At 46.2% G+C, this 22,411-nt stretch overlaps 1 protein-coding gene across 7 annotated transcripts; it reads right to left on the bottom strand.

Moving 5' to 3' along the window:
• Nucleotides 1-1,716: 1,716 nt before the first annotated feature.
• Nucleotides 1,717-21,318, bottom strand: Mkrn1 (makorin ring finger protein 1). Of its 7 annotated transcripts, none has more exons than XM_036181637.1 (9): nt 20,935-21,318; nt 13,191-13,319; nt 9,447-9,676; nt 8,359-8,585; nt 6,055-6,111; nt 5,126-5,340; nt 4,266-4,376; nt 3,648-3,786; nt 1,717-3,325 (listed from the first exon to the last, which is right to left on the bottom strand). In XM_036181637.1, exons 1-9 carry the CDS (start codon nt 21,117-21,119, stop codon nt 3,119-3,121), a joined length of 1,500 nt encoding a protein of 499 aa, XP_036037530.1. In that variant the 5' UTR covers nt 21,120-21,318; the 3' UTR covers nt 1,717-3,118. The 7 variants fall into 7 exon arrangements, with proteins under 7 accessions (XP_036037530.1, XP_036037536.1, XP_036037533.1 ...); XM_036181643.1 differs by lacking the exon at nt 20,935-21,318 and adding an exon at nt 20,676-20,906; XM_036181640.1 differs by lacking the exon at nt 20,935-21,318 and adding an exon at nt 20,716-20,906.
• Nucleotides 21,319-22,411: the final 1,093 nt, after the last annotated feature.

Below are 22,411 nucleotides of genomic sequence, written 5' to 3'. Positions count from 1 at the left end.
TACATTTGCAGGGAGTACACTGTATATATAATAAATAAAAGTTCAAAAAAAAAAGATTTTACTTATGCATGTGTGTCTTATGTGGGTTAATGTACAAGTGAATGCAGATGTCCATAGAGTCCTGGATGCCCCAGAGCTGCAGTTACCCAACATGGGTGCTGGGTCCAAGCTTGGGACCTCTTCAAGGGCAACAACAAGCTCCTAACCACAAAGACATCTCTCCAGGCCCTGAACTTTAAAAAAGATTTGGGGTACGTGAAGGTGGGCTAGAGACATTGACAATGGAGCTGAAGAGATGACTCAGTGGTTAAGACCACTGGCTGCTCTTCCAACATATCCAAGTTTGATTCCTAGCATCTGTATTTTGACTAACAACCAACCAGCTATGGTGGCATACACCTTTAACCCCAGTACTTGGGAGACAGAGGCAGGTGGAACTCTGTTCAAGGCTAGTCCAGCCTACATGAGCTCCTGTGAGACCTTTTCTCAAACAAATAATACAAGGTGTTCTATGGCTGTTATTTTCATGCAGAGAACCTGGGTTCAAGTCCCAGAGACGGCAGTGTCTGACAACCATCTGTAATACCACTTCCAGGGCACCCGATGCCCTCCCCCACTTCTGACCTCCACGGGTAAACAGTACAGACATACAGGCCAAACATGCACACACATACAATAAATAAATCTAAAAATAAGAAAATCTGGTTGGGAAACTGGGGAGTGGAAGGAATATCGCCATGCATTTGGTTTACAGCTAGCCTCAGCTCCATAGGGAAGCCTTGTCCCAGAAGTTAATTGGATGTCCAGTTGTGCCTAGCATCACAGTCCTAAGTTCAGTCAAAGCCCCACATAAACTGTGCAGGATGGCACTTGGGCGGTACAGGGAAGAGGACCAGAGCTCAAAGCCATCCTTGACATCACTGGATGCTCACAGCCCACCTGGGATACATAAGACAATGTCTCAAAACAGACAAACAAAAGTTATGACAAGTAGCTGGGCATGGTGGCACTCTGGAGGCAGAAGCAACTCTGAGTTCCAGGCCGGCCAAGGGGACACAGTGAGGCTAGAGAGACGGCTCAGCGGTTAGTTACTAGCTGCCCTCCCAGAGGATCTGGGGGCAAGTCCTAGCACACTGTTGCCTAGAACAGAGGCTAGGACCAACTGTTAACTCCAGTTCCAAAAGATCCAACACGCTCTTCTAGTCTTGGTGTGCAGTGCACATGTAGTGCACAGATACCCACGCAGGCAAACCGCCCAGAGAGCCAGGCCGAGGGGGTGGGGCAGCTTAACTGCAAGCACATGGTACTAGGAAAGAGGCGGTGACTTTGGGGACGAAGGCAGTATGGACAGTCTTGTAGAGCCCACAAGAGCAGAACAGCTGGGTGATGGCAGCTAGCACACAGCTACCTTCAGGTTCTCCAGAGGGAGGCGTCTTGAAAAAGAGACCCAGTTTCGGGCGGGAGGTAGTGGCACGCGCCTTTAATCCCAGCACTCAGGAGACAGAGCCAGGCGGATCTCTGTGAGTTCAAGGCCAGCCTGGGCTAGAGCGGGTTTCAGGACAAACTACTGAGAAACCCTGTCTCAGAAAACCAAAAACAGAGACCCACTTTCCCTAGCCAATCTACAAGACTGAGAGTAAAAGATGTGACAGCTCTCATGTCTGTGGTTTCGAAAACAGGTCAGTAGACAAACAAGAAAACCAACTTTTCTTTTTTTTAATGGTTTTATTTGGGAAAAGTGCTTCTTACAAAAGGGCAGCTGCAAAATACAGAGACCTCGGCCACGATGACTTGTTTTTCTTAAGTGAAAGAATGGGTGTGTTCCGGGAAGCAAGGCAGAGGGACAAATCCGAGCATCTCAGTTATTTCCGGAAACAGAGCGCAACACAATGCAAAGGTGAAATTCCCATCAATGAACTCTAGCAACTTAACTTTTGCTTGTCTTGTGGGTGGCCACACCCTCTCCCCTTTCCTTAGGGAGATGGGTTTATTACTACTACAAACGATCCCTTTAGTAGAGTCAACACCTCAGTTTGGAATCCACCTGTCTACGTCCAAAGCTCAGGGATGGAATGAGGCAGATACCCACAAAACAAACCCTCAAACGAGGACAAAGGTTTTTCCAAAAAGTGCCTCAACTGAAAAGGCTAGACCATAAAACACTCAATACAATGGTGTGTCCAAGACCCAGCTTGTACTGATAAGGGGACAAGCAGGTCCTTCAACCTCTATGGCTGATCCCATTTCTCTTGAATACAGAGACAGACAGACAGACAGACAGAGCTACTAGCACTGCTATGTTACCAACTACGGACACACTGCTTGGCCCTTTACCATCTACCTGCCACACGTGGCTGAAGCCACTAATCGATGTCTGCCACTAAGGCTAAGAATACTGCACCTATGCAGATGGAAAGCTGCTCACATGCTCGATCATGCTCCCCACCAAGTCCATCGATCCTTGGGGGTTAACCGCCAACTCTGCATTGACAGAACGCCGCTGCATCCTTCATGTGTTCTTAGATGTTCCTCAACACGTTTGCACCGGGTTCTGTTTACTCAGTAGTATTCCTTGCGTGCAATTAAAGAAGAGCCCAAACCACAGGACAAGCACATGTGATGGGGACTACAGGGTGGGGTCAGAGATAGAACCACAAAGGTGCAGATCTCACAGAAACCTCAAGCAGCCCCCCTACATCGAGCGCAGAGAGCGACTTGCCAACTTAGGTCCCTTTTTTCCCAACTGCCCCTTATCCTTGGACCCCAAAGCACACTCAGTGCTTTTTCCTTTGAACGTGGGGTCTCAAAAACGAGTGTGCAAAGTCCACAAACACAACCTGGCTGAAAACAGATGGCGCAACAAACCTACACTAACTGTCTGACAGTTAAATTCATGTTACAAAAAAACTAACTTTAAGATTTATTTTTGTAACTTTTGAAACAGAGAAAACAACACACTCTTAGGGGAAGGTGAGGGGTAGGAGCAGGCCCTGGGTAGTGATCACGACAGCACCTGGAGTTTGAGGCCTGCCTAGGAGAGCCACACGCACTGCCGCCCAGCACGGGGACAGCCACTGTGTGAGGCTCGGCAGACCAGCTCGCACGCCACGCAAAGCTGCTATAGATCCAAGTCATAAAAGTCCTCCAGCTCATCATGGAACAAGTCCCACTCGTCCTCAGAGTCCGTCAGCTCCTCGTCCCCACCTGCAGCCAAAAGCATAAGCAACATCTCGCCCAGCTCAAAGGTGACAACCTCCTCTTCGTCGTCAAAGGGGTTGTTCTCTCTCTCCTCAATGAGCTCCCAGAAGTGGCTCCTCCGTTGGGCCTGTAAGAAACAAGGCCATGATAGGGGTGGCGCTGTCGTGCAGTGTCTTCTATCCTGCTGCTCATAGGGCCCAGAGGGCGTGGCGAACCAGACTTCTCCCTTAGGCCTCCTTACCAACGCCTCCCCTCTGGCGACTTGCAGCCAACATCTCGGGCTAGGGCTTTGAGCACTTTCCTTTCCTACCCTCCCGCTTCTCTGAGGCAGGACTCCTTTCCTCTAGCCTCCCTCCCAGACCTGAGTGTCATTCTCCCCTGCCCCAGGATGTGCAGGGCTCCGCTGACAGTGTGAGATTCCCCTCCTTTAAAGAAACAGTGAGAGTTACCCGGTATCTGCTTGATGTTCCCACTTTCTGTCTCTGTGGCTCCTCTCTACGGCCATCAGGGTACGCATGCTTGTAAAAACAGTTCCCTCCAAATGGGCAGCTCCCACGTCCTTCATCAAAATACCTGCACGCCTTGTTGCTGGAAAGGAAAATATCGTAACCCTTATTCACAGTGGACTTCAGGCCTGTACTGACTTTTCTTTAAACAGGGGCAGAACCAAGGTGTCTGTGCACAGCCCCCCAAAGACAGGTTCTTAGAAATATGTGCTCTAAACACTGACTAGAAACATCTCTGCTTAAATGTATATGGTTGACCAGCACTAACCCTGAGTGGAAACCTTTTGGAATCCCAATACACAAGAATTCATCAGGCAGCTCTTAAGACCTAGAATGAGCTACAATCCCTCCACTGGCTCCAGCCAGAGTAGAGGCTTCCTTGGATCGGTCCCTCATCATACACCCAAGGACTGGGTTAAGAGCTCAAAGCAAGAACAAACTGGGTGAGCAGTGCTGGGTGACAGCAGAAGGCATCCTGGGAAGTAAAGAGAGGGCAGGAAGGAGGCAGGAGTACACGGCGCAGCACTCAGTTATCTATCCAGGGAGCCAGGCTGCTCATACCTCATGGCCTCCTTGTATTTCTGAATGAGTTTCTGCTTCTCTTCTTTCTCCTCCACCCAGTACTCACTTGGAATGACAAAGTTAGATGTGATCCGGCATTCAGGGCAGGACCTGGGAAACAATGAACAGGCTGCAATGCGAATTCCCTTCTCCAGGCCCACACTAAGGACACACCCTGGTGTGCCGCCTCAGACTCAGATCAACTGACAAGCACGGGAGCATTTTCAGAAAGGGGTTCCAAAGTCACAACTGACTCTTTCTTTGGAGGGAAGACAAACTCCTTCATAAATCAACTCAATGGCTAGCCAGTTCAAAAAACAAAAACAAAACTTGAGAGTTAAAAAAAAAAACCAAAAAACAAAAAACCAACAAAACCAAAAGAAGACATTTCACACAGACTCCTTTCATTTAAATAAATTTATTTCTTGTAACTTTGCTCTGTTTGGATTGCGTGGCTTTTGTTCAGTTATGAGAACAGTTTTTAAAGGATGGTGGATTATTATTGGCTAGCTTAATGAATGGAATAAGAGTGGAAAATGTAAAACGTGAGGAAACATACATTCAGAGCTAGATACGTTTGTTCACGAAGCCTAAACTGTCTAATCCATTAAACACAATCTCCTCAAAAAGCACGAAGAGTCTACTAACTGATACACAGGGTCTCCTCATTCAAATAAAACAAACAGACATGCTAACCTAGCAGCTAGCTGAAGTACAAAGGAGAAATCCCCATTAGAACACCCAGGTTCATGATAAAATACATGCATTTAAATGTGGTCCTTCTGGCTGGAAGTTGGCACAAGATACTAACTTCTTCCCGAAAATAGAAAGCACAAGCGAAGATTGGGGAGGAGTCTCACTTTATGATCTTGCTCTCAAATTGCTTAGCACTTCTCCATTTGCGGATACACTTGAGACAGTAGGTGTGGTTGCAGTTGGACAGGATCCCAAAGCGGCGCTCGCTGGGGTTGGCTTTCTCATAGACCACCTCCATGCAGATCCCACATACCATGTCCTTGCTGCGCTGCACAGCGAACGAGAGCTCCATGTCCTTCTCATGGGCCTCAATGCAAGACTGGGGGTGGGGGGGAGACAAGAGGACAGTCAGCTGCTGCAGTCCAGAGAGACTCCAGGGTCAAAGTCGCCCACCGAGAGATTGTCTCCAGTCTGACCTGGAAGAAGGCTTTGTCAACAAGCACAGATCCAGGCAGCCACTGGGATCTGGAAAGGCTATCCAATCCCCTCTACCCTAGACCTGGAGAGCTCTACACCTATAGTTCTCCCTATCAAAGACCCTACCAATGTCATTGATGTTTCAGTTTCTGCATGGAAAACAGAAAGCCTTCATTCAAGTCTGTCCAGATACTGAACGCATGGAGGCAGAGGCAGAAGAGGCAAGAGTTCCATAGGCTAGCCCATGCTACATGAGACCTTGTCCCCAAAGGAAAATAAAAGGTAGTCAGGTGTGGAGGCACACACCTTTAGTCCCTTCACCCGTGAGGCAGAGGCAGGCAGATATGAGTTCGAGAACAGCCTGGTCTACATTCCAAGTTACAGGACATGCAAAGCTATGTAGAGGGACCCTGACTCAGAAACAAAAAGCAAAGGACAAGAACAAAAAAGATGAACAGTACTAAAGCAAATCTGAACATGTACTAGGTGACAATCATGCAGGGACATTACTTCCGTATTCCTTTAAAGGAGGGTGGTCTCAGTGGCGCATACTTGTAACCCCAACATTCAAGAGGCAAAAACAGGAAGAACCCCACAAATCTAAGGTACAGCTAACCTCGTCTATGCAATGAGCTCCATCCAGGTCAGCAAGGGCAATACCAAGACATTGTCCCTAAAGAATTCAAATTAAACACACAGGGAAACACTAAAAACAATTTTACTGAGAAAATTCACACACCATACAACTCACCCATTTACTATATACAATTAAATAATTTCTGGTACTTTCAGAGAAGTACACCAATTATCATTTAATATGAAAGGTGTGTGTGTGTGTGTGTGAGAGAGAGAGAGAGAGAGAGAACACGCCAATGAGGCCAGGAGTTGGATCTCCATTACAGATACAGTTACAGATAGATGGCCATGTGTGAGTCACGAGATGTGGGTACTAGGAATTAACTCAGGTACTCTCAAGAAGGCTAAGCCACCTCTCCACTCATTGTCATCAGAATGTGCTCATTATCCTTCACAACCCCATACTCTTAACAGTTACTCTATGCGGGCAACCATTATTCTGTGGTCTGCCAATGCTGTGGCTCTGAGACTAGCTTGACTGACTTACCTGTTTTCAAAGTTCCCTGTTTATTTAACTGCTGAGTAATAGTCTGAGTTCTTAGCACCTATTTTCTTTACCCATCCCCACTCTGAGACTGTATGAATGATGCTATCATCAAAGGGCACTGGCCACACAAGCCTAGCAACCCACACATAAAGCATCTCAGAACTGTCCTCTGACTTCTTTCTACAAAGGGCTGTGGCCTGCGCAAGCACACATGAAGTAAGAAAGTTGAGTGTATGTCTGGGAGAGAAGGCTTGGCATTTAAGAGTACCAGGTGTTCCTTCAAAGGACCTGGCTCAATTCTCAGAAACCACAAGGCAGCTCAATAGTCTTGTTCCAGGGGATCTGACACCTTCTGGCCTCTGTTGGCACTACATGCATATGGTGAACACGAACACACACACACACACACACACACACACACACACACACACACACACACACACAAAATGATAGATCTCTGTGCATCGCCACCGGCAATGTAAACAGGGCAGCACTACACAAAGCCAGCCAGGTACTCAAAAGTGCTAAGCAGAATTATTAGCTGACCCAGTGATTACACTCCCAAAGGATAACTGACACAGGGCCAGCCTGATGTAGGGCTTAGTAGAGCACCTACTGCCAGGCTTGACAAGGTGAGTTCAACCCCTGGGTCCACATGGTGGAAGAAGAGAACCATCATCCAAGCTGTCCTTTGACCTCTACACATGTGCGCTGTGACATGTAACCCTCCCCACAATGAGTAAATTAATGTAAAAATAATTTTTAAAGAGTATCTAAGATAAAGACACATGCTCACAAAATAGAAATGTTCATAGCACCATAGCAGCCACACCTACTATAAAAAAATAAAGTTTAAAAAAAAGAACTATTCATACCGAAAGATGAAACCACCTAAATGTCCATCAAGTAATGAATAGAAAAACACAGTATTGGAGTTGGGAGGATTACTCCATCAGCAAACTGCTCAGTGTACATACAAGCATAGGCACCTAGGTTTGTTTGGACTCTATGCATGTGAAAGCCAGGCACAGCAATGTGCATTTGCAACTCCAGCACTGAGACATGGAGATGGATAGATAGGCGACCCAATTGGTGAACTCCAGGCCGAGCAGGAGACCTTGCCTCAAAATTTAAGGTAGAGAACAGAGGAAGACACCAATGTTAACCTCTGGCCTCTGTGGAAACGTACCTACATGTAAACCTACCAATGTGTAATGGCCATACAACCAGCATGCAACCACAAAACGAAGCACTGACACACACGCCAGCAGGGAAAACCTTGGGAATCGGGCTGACTGACAGTCACCTATACTGAGTGACTCACATAGATCATCTAAAATTGGCAAAACACCCAGAGAAACAAAGCAGAGCCACTGTTGCCAGGAGCTCAAGTAGAGCAGACTATAAGTGGGTATAAAGTTTCTTTGGGGAATGAAAATGACCTTAGAATTGTGAATGACCGGAGAATGTTATGAATATACTAAAAAGCAATGAAATATGCATCTCCAAAAAATTAAGTAAAAAAGGACGAAGAAACAAAACAAACAAAAGACCACATCTTTTAAAAACCCATAGTCTGAGCTTCTGGAAACAGAACTCTCGTCAGGAAGTGTATGTATTGCTGAAGTCACTCTTCAGACCCTCTCTCCCTTGGCCTCCACAATACGGGAGGACAAGGGTACATCACTATGCTCAGTGAGAAGCTGGACTTCTTTGACAAACACTACAAAACCCTGGGAGAAACACATCACCACTTTTGGTTCCTCATACTCAGTAAAGGCTTCTTTGAGCACTTACTTTTATGTGTTGTGACCTCTGGGCAGCATCCATTGGGTGCAGGACCTGCAGGCCACACATGTCACAGGAGTCTCCGTGGAGATACACACAGTTTTCCCCATAGCGACACTCTCCCACTGCAGCATAGGGGCAAAGCTGCTTCTTTGTCTCCACCGCAGCTGGCTCCTTCTCTGACTCTTCCTTGGTCACTGAGCCCTGCAGGGGTACTTCAGTGCAGGAAGGGGCAGCTGAAAATGTTTAAGATGGTAGTAAAGGTCCAAATACGTAAGGCACAAATATGAACTAAGGTAACAGAGAACAATGAAAAACAAAAACAAAACAAAACAAAACAACACTTCAATGAACCCTAAAGTCAGGCTCCTAAATAGTCACTTTCTTTTCCCCTTGGTTTTTTGAGACAAGGTTTTACAGTCCAGACTGGCTTAGAACTTGCTATCTGCCTACCTCCAAATATCTAGTGATGGAATTACAGGCATGCACCCCCACTCTCCAGCTTCTCCCCCCACCCCCATCCGCCCAGGTAAGATCTGAATATCCAGGCTGGCCTTGAACTCAGCAATCCTCAGCCTCTCCAAAGCTGGTATGACAAGTGTGTGGCACCAAGCCCAGTTCTGCATGTGAATTTCTTGAGTGAAATGTAATATTAGTAAGTATTGGTTAGTGGGGTAGAACAACCAACCAGGAGAATCAGGAGTTCAAGGTCATCCTTCACTACTTGAGGAATCTGAACTATCAGAGACCCTGTGTCAAAAAACCAAACCAGACAAAGGACTGCCAGTGGGCTGAATGTTTGTTAGTCTAATGGTAAAGCATTTGTCTAGCATGTGCAAAGCCCAGGGTTTGATCCCAGCACCACCAGGAGCAGGCGGGGGACAGCATTCGGAGACACTTCAGTTTTTAAACATGAATTCACTTTATTGGAGTTCAAAAAATTTCTTTTACTTCATCTGTAAACCTTAAATAACCCACTCTAAAGTGTTGACAGTCGGTTAAACTCAAACACTAGAAACAGGAGAATTGAAACTGAGTCACTGTGGCCTGTCATTTAGTCCTTTGACTGCATTTTACAGGGTCCTCACAATACTTACTACGGCCACAGTAGGGCTGCCCGGGTACAAACTCAATGGCATTCACCCAATCCTCTGAACCTGCTCCTACAGTTGCAAAGTTTGGGTTTCTTGACCCGGCTTCGCCTGGATTCATTTCAGCAAGTGATCCAACTCCCGAAGAGAGACTTGAGGAAGCGGCAAGGGACGGTTTCGCACTCAGATCTGTAGCAGTCACTTCTTCCTGTTTCAGTGGCTTGCTGTGTTCATATCTGATACACACACAAAAGTATGCAGTCACTGTTCAGCTACATAGAGTCCCTGAACTCTTCAAAGTCAGTGTGAACACAAACATGACTGAGAAACACCTGAAAACTTGCCAAGATTTAGTCTTATTTGTATGTGTGTCTCTGAACAAGTATGCATGAGTGAGTGTCCACAGAGGCTACATGAGGCATTTAGAGCCCAGTGTGGTAAACCCAGCACTTGGAGGGCAAAGGCAGGCATATCTGAGTTCAAGGTCAACCTGGTCTACAGGGCTAATTGTGTCAGACAGTCCAGACTGTCTCCAAAATAATAAATAAGACCTACATTATCAAATCTACCTAGTGAGACAATTATTCCCTTATAGATCTACATAGAACATGCTTCTGAAGTAAAAACGGAACACATACCAGGAAGAATAAAAAAGCAAAAAAAAGAAAGGTCAAGGCCAGCAAGATGGTTCCATGGAACCAGGCACAAAACGGTGCAAAGACATTCAGACAAGCATACTTGTGAACACAGAATAAAATTCAACTATAATAAAGAATACAGCAATGTGTGTGTATGTCGGGGAGGGGTCTTTAAAGAGCATGGACTGACACACTATATATAGTCCTCTACCCATATCCAAGTAAGAATGGCTTTGACTTTTTTTGGGGGTGGGGGGGTCGAAGACCAGGTTAGCCTCAAACTCACAGAGTCTTGCTCTGCCTCCTGAGTACTGGAATCAAAGGCATGAGCCACCATGCTTGGTGGTTTTAATATTTTATTTTGGCTTTGTTTTGTTTTTGGTGACTCATTATATAGTTCTGGCTGTCCTGGAACTCACTGTGTAGACCAGGCTGGCCTCAAAACTTGAAATCTATTCACCTGCCTCTACCTCTAGAGTGCTAGGATTAAAGAAGGTGTGTGCCACTCGCCCAGCTCAACACACATCACTTAACAAAATATAAGTTGCATAAAATTAAAATTGTAGTCACCCAAAATAAAGGTGCACTGGGAACACGGCTGTATCCATTAGTTTATGTGTTATCTATGGCTGGTTTTGCCTATGTCTTTGAGTCACCCAAAACTGTACACTCCATCCTATGGTAGAGAAAGTTTGCCAATCCAGCCTATGAAGATTTTTACATCTACTAGAATCAAGAGCCACTGACAAGAAACTGTTATTACAGGCACTAATTTATAATAGGGTGTCACAAAATTGCTGATTCTTTTGGTATGGTGTGCTAAGTGATAAAATAATGCTGAGAAAACTGAGTATCAAGCTTTCTTTCATATTCTACATCAATACAATATAACTTCCTATATAAAGACCTTCAATGTGGACTGGCAAGATGGCTCAGTGGATAAAGGTGCCTGCTACCAACCATGATGACCTGAGTTCAATTCCTGGGACCCAGGTGATGGAAGGAGTTTATTCTTCTAAAAAGTCCTCTGCTCGCCACGTGAGTAGAGTACTTCACCTTAGCCATACCGTCCCTCATTCTGTCCCATGCTCTACTCTCCACAGCTCTCTGCTCTCTTCAATACCCCATTCCCTGCCCAAGTCACCATGGGCCATACCTCTCAATCGACTAGAACTAGCTTCCGACAAGAAGCCTTGTTACGACATCTACAGAAACTGCCCTTTCATCCCAGGATGGTACCCTGACAACACTTCCTCCTTTAGCACCATAACAACAAACAACTGACCATTGGGCTCAGATGTCAAGGGATCCATTTCTGACCCTTATGGTTCGTTATGGGGGAGGGACTTACTTTTTGCCCAATCCTTACAAACAAAGGTAAGCATTTGAACCTAATATCTAACTATCAGTGAGTGTGTGTGTGTGTGTGTGTGTGTCTATGTTTGTGTGTCTGTCTGGACACATCTATGTCTGTGATACTGACTACAGTGTTACATGGACAGACAGATACCATCACTCTATCTCTCTATCCATCCATCTATATGTAGCTGTGATACTTACAAGTCTTACTTAATATTATATCTATCTATCTATCTATCTATCTATCTATCTATCTATCTATCTATATCCATCCATCCATCTGTCCGTATGTGGCCATGGCTACAAGTCTTACCTAGTGTGGGGATTTCAAGCATATCCAAGACTCTCCTCCAAAAGTAGAGCACAATACCTCTTCCCTTCAATGTAGCTTGACTTATTTTTTTGACCAGACATTTGTGCAAGTTGACCGTTTATGACTCCTGAGACTAGGTCATAAATAAAGGCACTGTAACTTTTGCTGAGCCCTCGGACGCTAGCACTGGAGAAAGCTGTCTGCCAAGCTATAAGGACATGACAGCAGCCCTAAGGAAAGGTCCACTGGCAAGAGACCAACGTCTCTGTTAGGAGCCATATCACAAGTGAATCCCCATCTGTCAAGCCAGTAGATGACTGTCACCCTGGCCAAAGTCCTACCATCCCCTAAAATTCTCTGAACTAGAACCACTCTGATTGAGGCCTCCAGAGATGGCAATAAATGCTCGCTGTCTTAACCCGCTGCATTTGAGCTATTAATTTAACAGCAGGCAATAAATAATACACGTAGACATCTTCTGACCTGGGAAGATTTGCTTTATTCAACCCACTACTGCTAAGAGATCAGATGCCAGGATTATGACAGCAATACCATGCCTACCGGCAGAGATTGCTTAGTAACAAATCCCTGTTGGTGTGCAAATATTTTAGAGGTATTTGTTCCGGGAAGCGTTTTCCCTAGAGCACTCCTCCCTAGGCTTAGGTTGTTTCCTGAGCAGAGGCTGTTAGATAGTTTCAGACAAGCAGGTGAGTGTGAGTGAGGTGCTGGGTTTCAGCCCTAGAACTTAACAGGAAAGGACTAATGCACCACTCTAAATGCCTAAGACTCATCTCATTCATACCTCACACTAGGAGAGGACAACTAAATAAAACTAACTCCCAGTACAAACTTTACACCAACCTTTGCCTTGTTTTCCTCCCATTGTTTGAGACAGGGTCACGCTATCCAGTCCTGGTTGGCCTGGAAACTTACTATGAAGATCAGGCTGGCCTCAAACTCACAAGACATTGGCTTGGGCTTCATTTTTGGTTTGTTTGTGAGTTTTTTTGCAATAGAGTCCAAGCTGGCCATGACAATCTTTGTGTGTTAGCTTCCTAAGTCTTGAGATTAATAGGCACAGACCAACACATATAAACAAATTCACTTTCACCACACTTCGATTGATTTCTGTCATTGTATTAACATTCCTAGGGACTATCGTTTCTCTTCTTCAACAGTACCTGGGACTGACCCCAGAACTGTGACATTCTAGGCAAGTATATTACCACTAAGGCAGCCTCAAACTTGCTTTCCTCCAACTTCAGTCTCCACTAGTGGGGTTTATAGGCCCTGGCCACAGTTCTTTTCCAAGCATAAGTATTTTTAGAGTACTATGTATAATGCTACTAGAACTATATATACAAAGCTACTAGAATTATATATTGTCATTTTTCCTCAGCCCACCCTTGAACAAAAACCAATTTATAAACAAATCCTTACCTGCAGCGGTCTCCATAAACACAGTACCCTCTTTGAAAATACTTGCACGCTACACCATATGGACTGTCAGAGAGGTCATGAGAGTATCGACAGTTATCTCCTTCTTTACAAACCCCATGCATAAAATATCTGTAAGACAAAGAACCAAAAAACGAGATTAGATTAAAAGACAAAGAACTCTCAAAGAATTCATTACCACCACATTCTCCTTGTATGTTCACAACTATCAAACAAGCAAATAAATCAGTCTAGGCCGGGTAGCCAGGAAGACCCATTTGGGTCTGCAGGAGACAGCATAGGGATCAAGATGCCTGCCCCAAAAGAAAGATGTATGCTTATATGCAGGATTCCTTTTTTTGGGGGTGGGGGTAGGGGATGAATTAGGGCCTCATACACACATACACTCTATCACTGACTGATCTGTCTCCCCAGCTCCCAACTTGCAGATTTTAAACATTTATCTTGTCCACTGAAGGTCAACTCTGACCACTGTCCTCGGTTTACAGTCCTAGAGGGTTAGCTTCGTATTTTCCACTAACTTCAGCTCCTAACCATGATTATCTGCAAAGCACATCAAAGATAAAGAAACCACATAGACTAGAAAGTGTCGGGCTACCGTTTATTATTTGACTTTGTCAAGGAAACAATTTGAATTCTTTAAAACATGAAAACAAGCAAAATTAGGCCAGCAACTTTAAGGGATGACAAGCAGGCATGATTAGTAATTTCCAGATACCAACAAACAGCAGCACCATCACCTGAGCATTTGCAAGACATCTGAACTAAGAGCCTACCAGCCCTACCTAGTCCTGCACTGTAGGTGGGGGTGTGGAAAGGTTATTTGTAGGGCCCACCTTCCATCTGTACACTGCTTCTGCCACAGTCCATTTTCCTCTTCCCTTGATCTCTGAGCAGGACAAAGAGGGTGACTTTTTGGCATGCCAGAGGAAGACAGTGACTTCCTTGGGTATAAATGTGGTTGGCCTCACAGGACTCTGCTATACCCGTGGCCACAGCTATGCTCTTCGGAGAGTGTGGAGAGAACAGCAGTTGATACAGTTCAATACTTTCCAAATCCCATGAATTGAATGTTATATGGTACACAGAAGAGCTGAATGCAGCTCAGTGTATATGTATAAGGCTTGTGAGCCCCACAACAAAATAAAACGAAGAAAACTGCCTAGGATTCAAATGTGTCTGAGTCTACAGATTACAGAAAAAGCATCCACATCTTGTTGGAAACTGTTTCAATTACCAAGATCCTACACCCTAGAATTGCAGGCTATAATAAAGCCTAAGAACTCAGTAGGGCCAGGCACGGTGGTATATGTCTTTAATCCCAGTACTTGGGAGTCAGAGGTAGGTAGATCTCAGAGTTCCAGGACAGCCAGGGACCGAGAAACCCTGTCTCAAAAAACAAACAAACAAACCGAGCAAATGAGAACTCAGTAGGAAGTGAAATTATGCACATAACTAGCTTCATTTCAACTGTCAAGTCTAACTTGACCTAACTCAGGTGTAATTAGTCAACTACAGTGCTATTTTCTGCAAGCTTTAAAGGGCCTGAACTCTGTAGAACCCCTTTTAAAAAAACTGTTTATTAAAAGCATTTATAATGATGTTAGAAACAAGGCTAGACGTGTTGGCTCATATTTGTAATCCCATGAGGCTGAAGCAGGAAAACTGCTGAGTCTCACTCACCTGAGTGTTTAGTCTAATGTAATTAAATGCCTTTTCTGACTGACACTAGCATCCTCTGTAATACTAACCATAACCAGAATTATAGAGCCAGGTGAGGGTGCATGTCTTTAACCCCAGCAGAGACAGCTAGATGTGTCTCTGTGAATTTGAGGCCAGCCTGGTTTATATTAGTGAGTTTCAGATCAGCCAAAACTCAAACTTCCCCCCAAAACCAAAGATGGAAGAAGTACTTTCGCCAGTGTGGTGGTACAAGCCTACAGTCCCAGGACATGGACACAGGCATTCACGGATGGCCTGGGTATATGAGGAGATGCTTTCTCAAACCCAGAATGGGGGGTGGTGTGTGTGTGTGTGTGTGTGTGTGTGTGTGTGTGTGTGTGAGAGAGAGAGAGAGAGAGAGAGAGAGAGAGAGAGAGAGAGATAACATGGTGCCAAGATTGATGGCATCAGTCTGATACCCGGGATGGACATGGGGAACACGACTCTTGTAAATTGCCCTCTGACACCTCCCCCCCCCACCCCCACACACAAAGTCTGTGGATGTATGTATCCCAGCCAGCAGAGGGTTTATCTAGCATGCTCCAAGTTCTGGGTTCAAGGCCTAGAAAGATTTCCACACAACCTAAAACTGGGCAGGTTAGTGTACGCCATGCAATTCCAATACCAGGGTAAGTGGAGGCCAAAGTTCAAAGTCATCCTTGGGCACCTATAGAGTATAGAGTAAAGCTAGGCTGCATGAGACTGTTTTAAAAAAAAAAAAAGAAAAGAAAAGAAAACTTGCGGCAGTGGTGGTGCACGCCTTTAATCCCAGCACTCAGAGGCAGAGGCAGGTGATCTCTGTGAGTTCGAGACCAGCCTGGTCTGCAGAGTGAGATCCAGGACAGGCACCAAAACTACACAGAGAAACCCTGTCTCAAAAAAACAAAAAACAGGAAGGTGGATCTCTGCGAGTTTGAGGCCAGCCTGGACTACAGAGTTTCTGGGAAAGGCGTAAAACTACACAGAGAAAAAAACCTCTCTTGAAAGAAAAAAAGAACCCTGAGCTGGGCAAGGAGGTCTACGCCTTAAATTCTAACACTGACTGGGAGTCGGAGGCAGGAGGACCTGTGAACTAGAGGCAAGCCTGGACTAAATAGAGGGAAGAGTTCTAGGCCAGCCGGAGCTACAGTTAAGGTCCCTGTCACAAAACAAAGAGAACATCACTGGGCTAGAGAGTTGGCTCAGTAGTTCAGAGCACTGGCCGCTTTTGCAAAGGACTCAGGTTAGACTGCCAGCTCCCATGGTGGCTCACAACCATCTGTAACTCCAGTCCCAGTGGATCTTAAGCCCTCTGCTGGCCTCAGTGGTCACCAGGCATACACACGGTACAGAGACATACATTCAGGAAACACTCATACATTAAAATAATCTTTTCAAAAATTAAAAAATAGCAGCTGGAGAAATGGCTCATCCATTAATTAAAAGCACTAGCTGCTTTTCCAGTGGCCCCAAGTTCAATTCTTAGCACTCACATGGTGGATCACAATCTGTCTATAACTGAAGTCCAATGGGATCCAAGGCCCTTTTCTGGCATGCAGCTGTACGTGCAGACAAAACACCCATATACATGAAGTACATAAATAAATCTTAAAAAACAAAACTGACATTCTTATCTAAGCAAGTCACTCTAAAGAGGAATACACCCTAGGTATAGAAAACACCCTCCCTGGGGGTGCAGAGATGGCACAAAGGGCTGTTAGAGTTTGGTCCCAGCACTAACCTGAGGCAGTCTACAACAGCCTCAGAAACTCCAGTTCAAGGAGGAACCTGATACCATCAAGGGCACTAGTACTCATCATATGCAGACACCCACACATGCTGCACATTCTCTCAGAAAACAGGTGTCGCTATCAAGCACACTGAAATATTTACAGTAAGGTACATCTCTGCAGTGAACTCACAATGCACACTCAGTTTATTTGCTGAAAGTTTGAATAAGGTAGTCCCAGAAAGATAAGCATGTTCTAATCGGTCCTTTCCCTTTAGCAACTTCAAGTGTACTTTAATTGGAAGGCCAGCCTGGGCTACCAAGTGAGTTCCAGGAAAGGCACAAAGCTACACAGAGAAACCCTGTCTCAAAAAACAAAAACAAACAAACAAAAAAAATCAGAGTGGATGCAGAAATGTTTGTAGGTAAACAACTTCTACATTTAAGATTTTATTCATTTTTATTTTATATGTGTGGGTATTTTACCTGCATGCTATATCTGCATCGTATGCCAGCAGTACCCATAGGGGCCAGAAGAGGGCATCGGATCCTCTGGAACTGAGCCATCATCAGTTGTTAGCCACCCTGTGGGTGCTAAAAAGCAGACCTGGATTCTCTCTTTAAGAGGAGCAAGGAAGTGCTCTAACCACTTAGACATCTCTCTGTGTACTTTTTTTTTTTTTTTTTTTAAATAAAGGCAGAAAATTCTTAGTTATATAAGTGAGATCCTGAATTCCTGATGCTTTACCTTCACCTCCCAAACACTATTACAGGCGTGGGCCATCCTGTAAAACCTTAAGCTGGTATCTTGTTTTGTTTTTAATTTATTGTATGTGTGTCTCACTGCAGGTGAGACGCAGTGCATGTGTAGAGGTTGGAAGACAAGTTTTTCTTCCATTTTATGGGTTCTTGCTACCCAAGATAAGCCATCTTGCTGATCCTAAGCCTGTATCCTTTTTAAGCTTTTCACATTGTTTTCTCAAAAAGTTTATCTTAGGGTTGGGGATTTAGCTCAGTGGTAGAGCACTTGCCTAGCAAGCACAAGGCCCTGGGTTCGATCCTCAGCTCAAAAAAAAAAAAAAAAAAAGTTTATCTCAGTTGGGCAGTGGTAGCACAGGCAGGCAGATCTCTGTGAGTCTGGGGCCAGTCTGGTCTACAGAAGTAATTCCAAAGATACAGAGAAACCATCTTGGAAAAATGAAAACTTCATCTATACTATTTTCTGAGACTGAACCTCCCCACGTGTATAAATTGTCCCATTTGCCAGGCTAGTCTAGAATTCATTATTCTTCTGTCTTAGCCTCCCAAAGCCAGGATACTTCAAGAAAATTGTGTCGTTTGTGCGCAAGGCTAGGGGAAGAATCCAGATGTTTTCAACCTTATTGTTTTTGAGATAGGTGTTCTTGTGGAAGCTTTACCTCAACTCTCCTCCCCCATCTCCCTCCCTCTCTCTCTCTCTCCAAACTGCCTCATCTCACAAAGCCCGCCAAACACAGCTCCTCCCCCAGAGATGTTCAAGACCACTCCCACAGGGTACTACTGCCCCCTAGAAGACACATGGTTTTTTTTTGGGAGGGGGGGTCTCTTCCCTCTCTGGGGGCAGGAGAATCATGCGGGAGCATTTTACCCCTTAAACTTGGGCTTTTTCTTCATCCAGTCTGATTTGGATTACTGAGTTGGCGAAGAGCCTTTTCAAGTGTCTTTCACTGAACCCAGAGTTCACGGCCAGGGCTTTCACGAGGGTGGTGAGGATCAAAACGCAGAACCTCATGCCTGAGCAGGAAGGTCTTTACTCTCTGAGCCATCTCTCCAACCTCCAAAGAAACTATCTCATTAGACATAAACAACTGCTCCAGGAGCTCATAGAAAACTCTACTAACTCAGTGAGTCTTAGGGAGCTGGGCTTGGCCCATGCTTGTAATCCAGCACTTAAAATCAAGGTCATTGCCTGGTGCTGGTGGCACATGCCCTTAATCCCAGCACTCCAGAGGTAGAGTCAAGCAGATCTGAATATGAGGCCTGCCTAGTTGCAGGTCAGCCAGGGATAGACAGAGAAGCCCTGTCTCAAAAACAAAAATCAAGGTCATCCCTGTCCCAACAGGGAGTTCAAGGTCACCATGTGCTGAGCAAGACTCACTTTGTTTTTAAAGACCCTAAATTGGACATGGTGGCCCAGGCCTTTAATCTCAACACTAGGGAAACAGAAGCAGTTAGAACATTCCAGTACAGCCAGAGTTACACAGAGAAACCCTTGTCTCAAAAAAATAAATTTTTTTGTGTTTTTCGTGTGTGTGTGTTTTTTGTTGTTGTTGTTTGTTTGTTTTTTGAGACAGGGTTTCTCTGTGTAGTTTTGCACCTTCCCTAGAACTCACTTTGTAGTCCAGGCTGGCCTCGAACTCAGAGATATGCCTGGCTCTGCCTCCCAGTGCTGGGATTAAAGGCGTGCGCCGCCGCCACCACCACCCTGTTTTTTTGTTTTTTTTTTTTTTTTTTTTAATTTTAAAAAGACTAAAAAATTTAAATTTTAACAAGACCCTAAATGTAGATATAAGAGACAGTCTGGAGCGGAACTAGAAAAGAGGAAACACATAAAAGTAAAAGGGAAGCAGGGAACCAAGCTTGCAATCAATCTCAACCCTGGAGATAGAAGCCGAAGTTCACAGAGTCCCAAGCCATTCTAAGCTACATTAGCTTCTGCACCACACACCCCACACACCCCTCAAAAGGTTAAGGAAGGATGGTGGTGGGCCACCCGTGTTGATAAAAGTGATGGCTGAGTTTGATTCCTGAAACCCACATGAAAATGAAAGACACTCTGTGTCCCCTCTGACCTCCACAGGTGCTCTGTGGCCTTGGGGACAGCCTCCCACAGACATCACACACACACACACACACTGATGATTATAAGAAAAAGGAAAATGTTGAAACTTTGCATAGGAATGTAAAGTTGGGTCTATTGCAGGTATTTGACAGGATGATAAAGATGATAATGGGTATTCAGAACTATACTAGATGAAGATGGCAGATGAAAGAAAAAAAAAAAATCAAGGTATTTAAATTTTCCTATCAGCCCTGGTGGTGGTAACTTGTTATCTCAGCACTGGGAGGCCAGAGGCTGGAAGACGGAAGTTCAAGGCCTGCATGATGACATTACATTTCTAGTACAACCGGGGCTGTAAAGCTGAAACTTGCCTCAAATTAAGACCGAAGAATAGGAATTCTTCAGTTTCGTTGTTAATACCAACAGCAAGTTCTTCAGCAGGAATAGCCTTTTGCATTTGCGTATAAACTGTCCTTGTCGGGTGAAGAGTTTTTTGTTTTTTTCCCCCCTTTGGATTTTTTTTTTAACCTAATAGGAAAGCTTACATGCAATCTCTCCTGATGGCTAAATCAATATAGTCGGGTGTGGTATCATCACACGCCTGCAATCCCCGCACTAGGGAGAGGCTGAAGCACAAGGATTGCCGAAAATTCTAAGGCAGTCGGGACTATATATAGGTCAACCGGGCTACACAGCAAGGCTGTCTCAATAAAACATCCTCGTCCCAATCGCTAATACAACAAATACCCTCCATCATTTATAGCTGGAAAAATTTTTTTTACATGCGTACTGTATAACCGCCACCCGATCAGTTCATTTTTCGAATAATTCCGTCTCGCTTACCAAACCAGAACCAAACCTCTCTCCTAGGATCTCCTTTCTCGCAAAGAGGAACGCCGCTCAAAGGGACAGTAATAGTAATGGCAGTTCATAAAATCGAGGGTGGAGGAGGCTAACGCCGGCTCGGAACGCTCGGTTCGGAGACAAAGCTCGGAACCGCCAGCCACCGACTACATACAAAGGAATACAAAAGCGGCTGCTCCCGGCGGGGCGGGGGTGCGCGGCGCCGAGAGCAGAAAAGACGTTACAAACGGATGGCCGGGCGCGGAGGCCCCGGGGCCGGCTGAGCTCGCCGGGACCCTCGGAGGGTCTCAGGGCGCCCGGAGGGTCGTTGGAGCCCGACTCGCAGCGGCGAGCTCGCGCCGCATCCCCGAACCTGTGGCGATGGAGGCCGGGGAGGGGACGCCGGTCCTCACCGCACGCACCGGAGCGCCGCTGGGTGAGGGGAGGTGGCGGCACTGCCCCGCTGTCCGAGCTCGCAGCCCACAACCCGCAGCGATCCCGCCGACGACCTCGGCGGGGGTTGACGTCGCGATGCTCTGCGGGCCGCCGCTGCAGGGACCCCGCGACGCCCGCCTCCGCCTCCTGCTCAGCCCCGCAGCCCCCGCCCTCCGCCGCGCCACGCAACGTCCTACCTGCAGGTGACCTGTTTCGTCCAGCCGCCGCCGCTGCCGTCGCTGCCGCCGCCCCCTCCGCCCACCCCCGGGGACAGGGCAGCGACTGTGGGGATAGGGGTGAGGGAGGCCGCTGCCACCGCCGCCGCTGCCGCTCCTGCTCCTGATGTTGTGGCTGTTGTTCCGGGAGCCGCAGCCTCCGCCATTACTGTTTATCCCACACAGCAATGGCCCCGGAACTTCCGGGATCACATAGTTCCGGTCCGGCTGAGAAGGAGAAGACAGCGAAGGGAGGGGAGGGGAGGGAGGCTGTGGAGCCCGAGCTCCTCTCGGTCCCCGCGCCGCGTCTCCGCGTCTGCGGGCGCTCTGGCCTGGGGAACTGCGGGCTCCGCCGGGCGCCCGCGGCCCGCCCCCCGGCGATGCTGATTGGTGAGCCCTCGGGCTCCGCCCTTAAGGGGCGGGGCCGCACGCTCTAGACAGGTGTGCTGGGATGCTCCGGATCCTAGCCATCCAAGGACCGCAAACAAGAGCCGACCTCAAAGCAATGGCTGATGAAGAAGAAGGTGCGGGGGAGGCCTGGCTGTGTGTCTGCTCTTTCCCTAGTATGAACTGGATACCTATTGTGCTGGAATCTGTTTTCTTCTCTCTCGGGAGGACAGCAGCCCTTATCTCACGGAGACTGTCCGAATCCATGTTTTTGGAAGTGCCAGGCAGGCATGGTGGCAGACATCTGTAATTCCCGCACTCTGAAGGCTTCGGCAGCAAAATCGCTGCTAGTTCGAGGCCAACCTAGGCTACAAAGACCCTGTCAAGATAATAATAGTAATGACGTAATTAAGTAAATAATGATTTATGTGGTGTATCCTATGTTTGTAATACCAGTGTTTGAGAAGCTAAAGGAAAAGGATCACAGGTTTGAGGCCAACTTGGGCTACCCTGCAAGGATCTGTCAATAAGCATATAGCCTTCAAGGGCATGTTCCCAAAAACTGGTTCCCTGCAACTAAACCCATTCTCCCAGTTTCCACCGCTCTCCACAAGCCCATCGAGTTATGAATTCACCAATAGATTAATGCACTGATCAAGTCAGTACTGTCATGATCCAATGATTTCTCCAGAACTGTCATGACAGCACTGAGCAAGGAGACCAATACTATACACTACATGAACTTTTTTGAGGAGCATTTCCTATCCAAAGCCCCTCTCTCTCAACCAGGCTGGACTTGAACAGAAATCTGCCTCCCAAATACTGAATACTGAGATTAAAAGCCTTCTCCACTGTCCCCTTCCCCCATTTTTTTAATCTATAAAGTTTGTTGCACAGTTGTTGGAGAGGTAGCAGAAAAGTTAGCAATAAATTCAATGGAAAAGCTCTTGTCATTGTGGTCATTCCAGGCACTAGCAGATGGACACAGGGACAGGACATTGCCCTCTGAGGTGTTGGTGTCAAGACTTTGTATGCTGGAATCTCCCACACATGAGCCATTACCAAGCATCAT

Source organism: Onychomys torridus, chromosome 3, assembly GCF_903995425.1.
Source record: "Onychomys torridus chromosome 3, mOncTor1.1, whole genome shotgun sequence".
Classification (NCBI taxonomy): Eukaryota; Metazoa; Chordata; class Mammalia; order Rodentia; family Cricetidae; genus Onychomys; species Onychomys torridus.
This window is presented reverse-complemented; position numbering and strand designations above follow the sequence as displayed.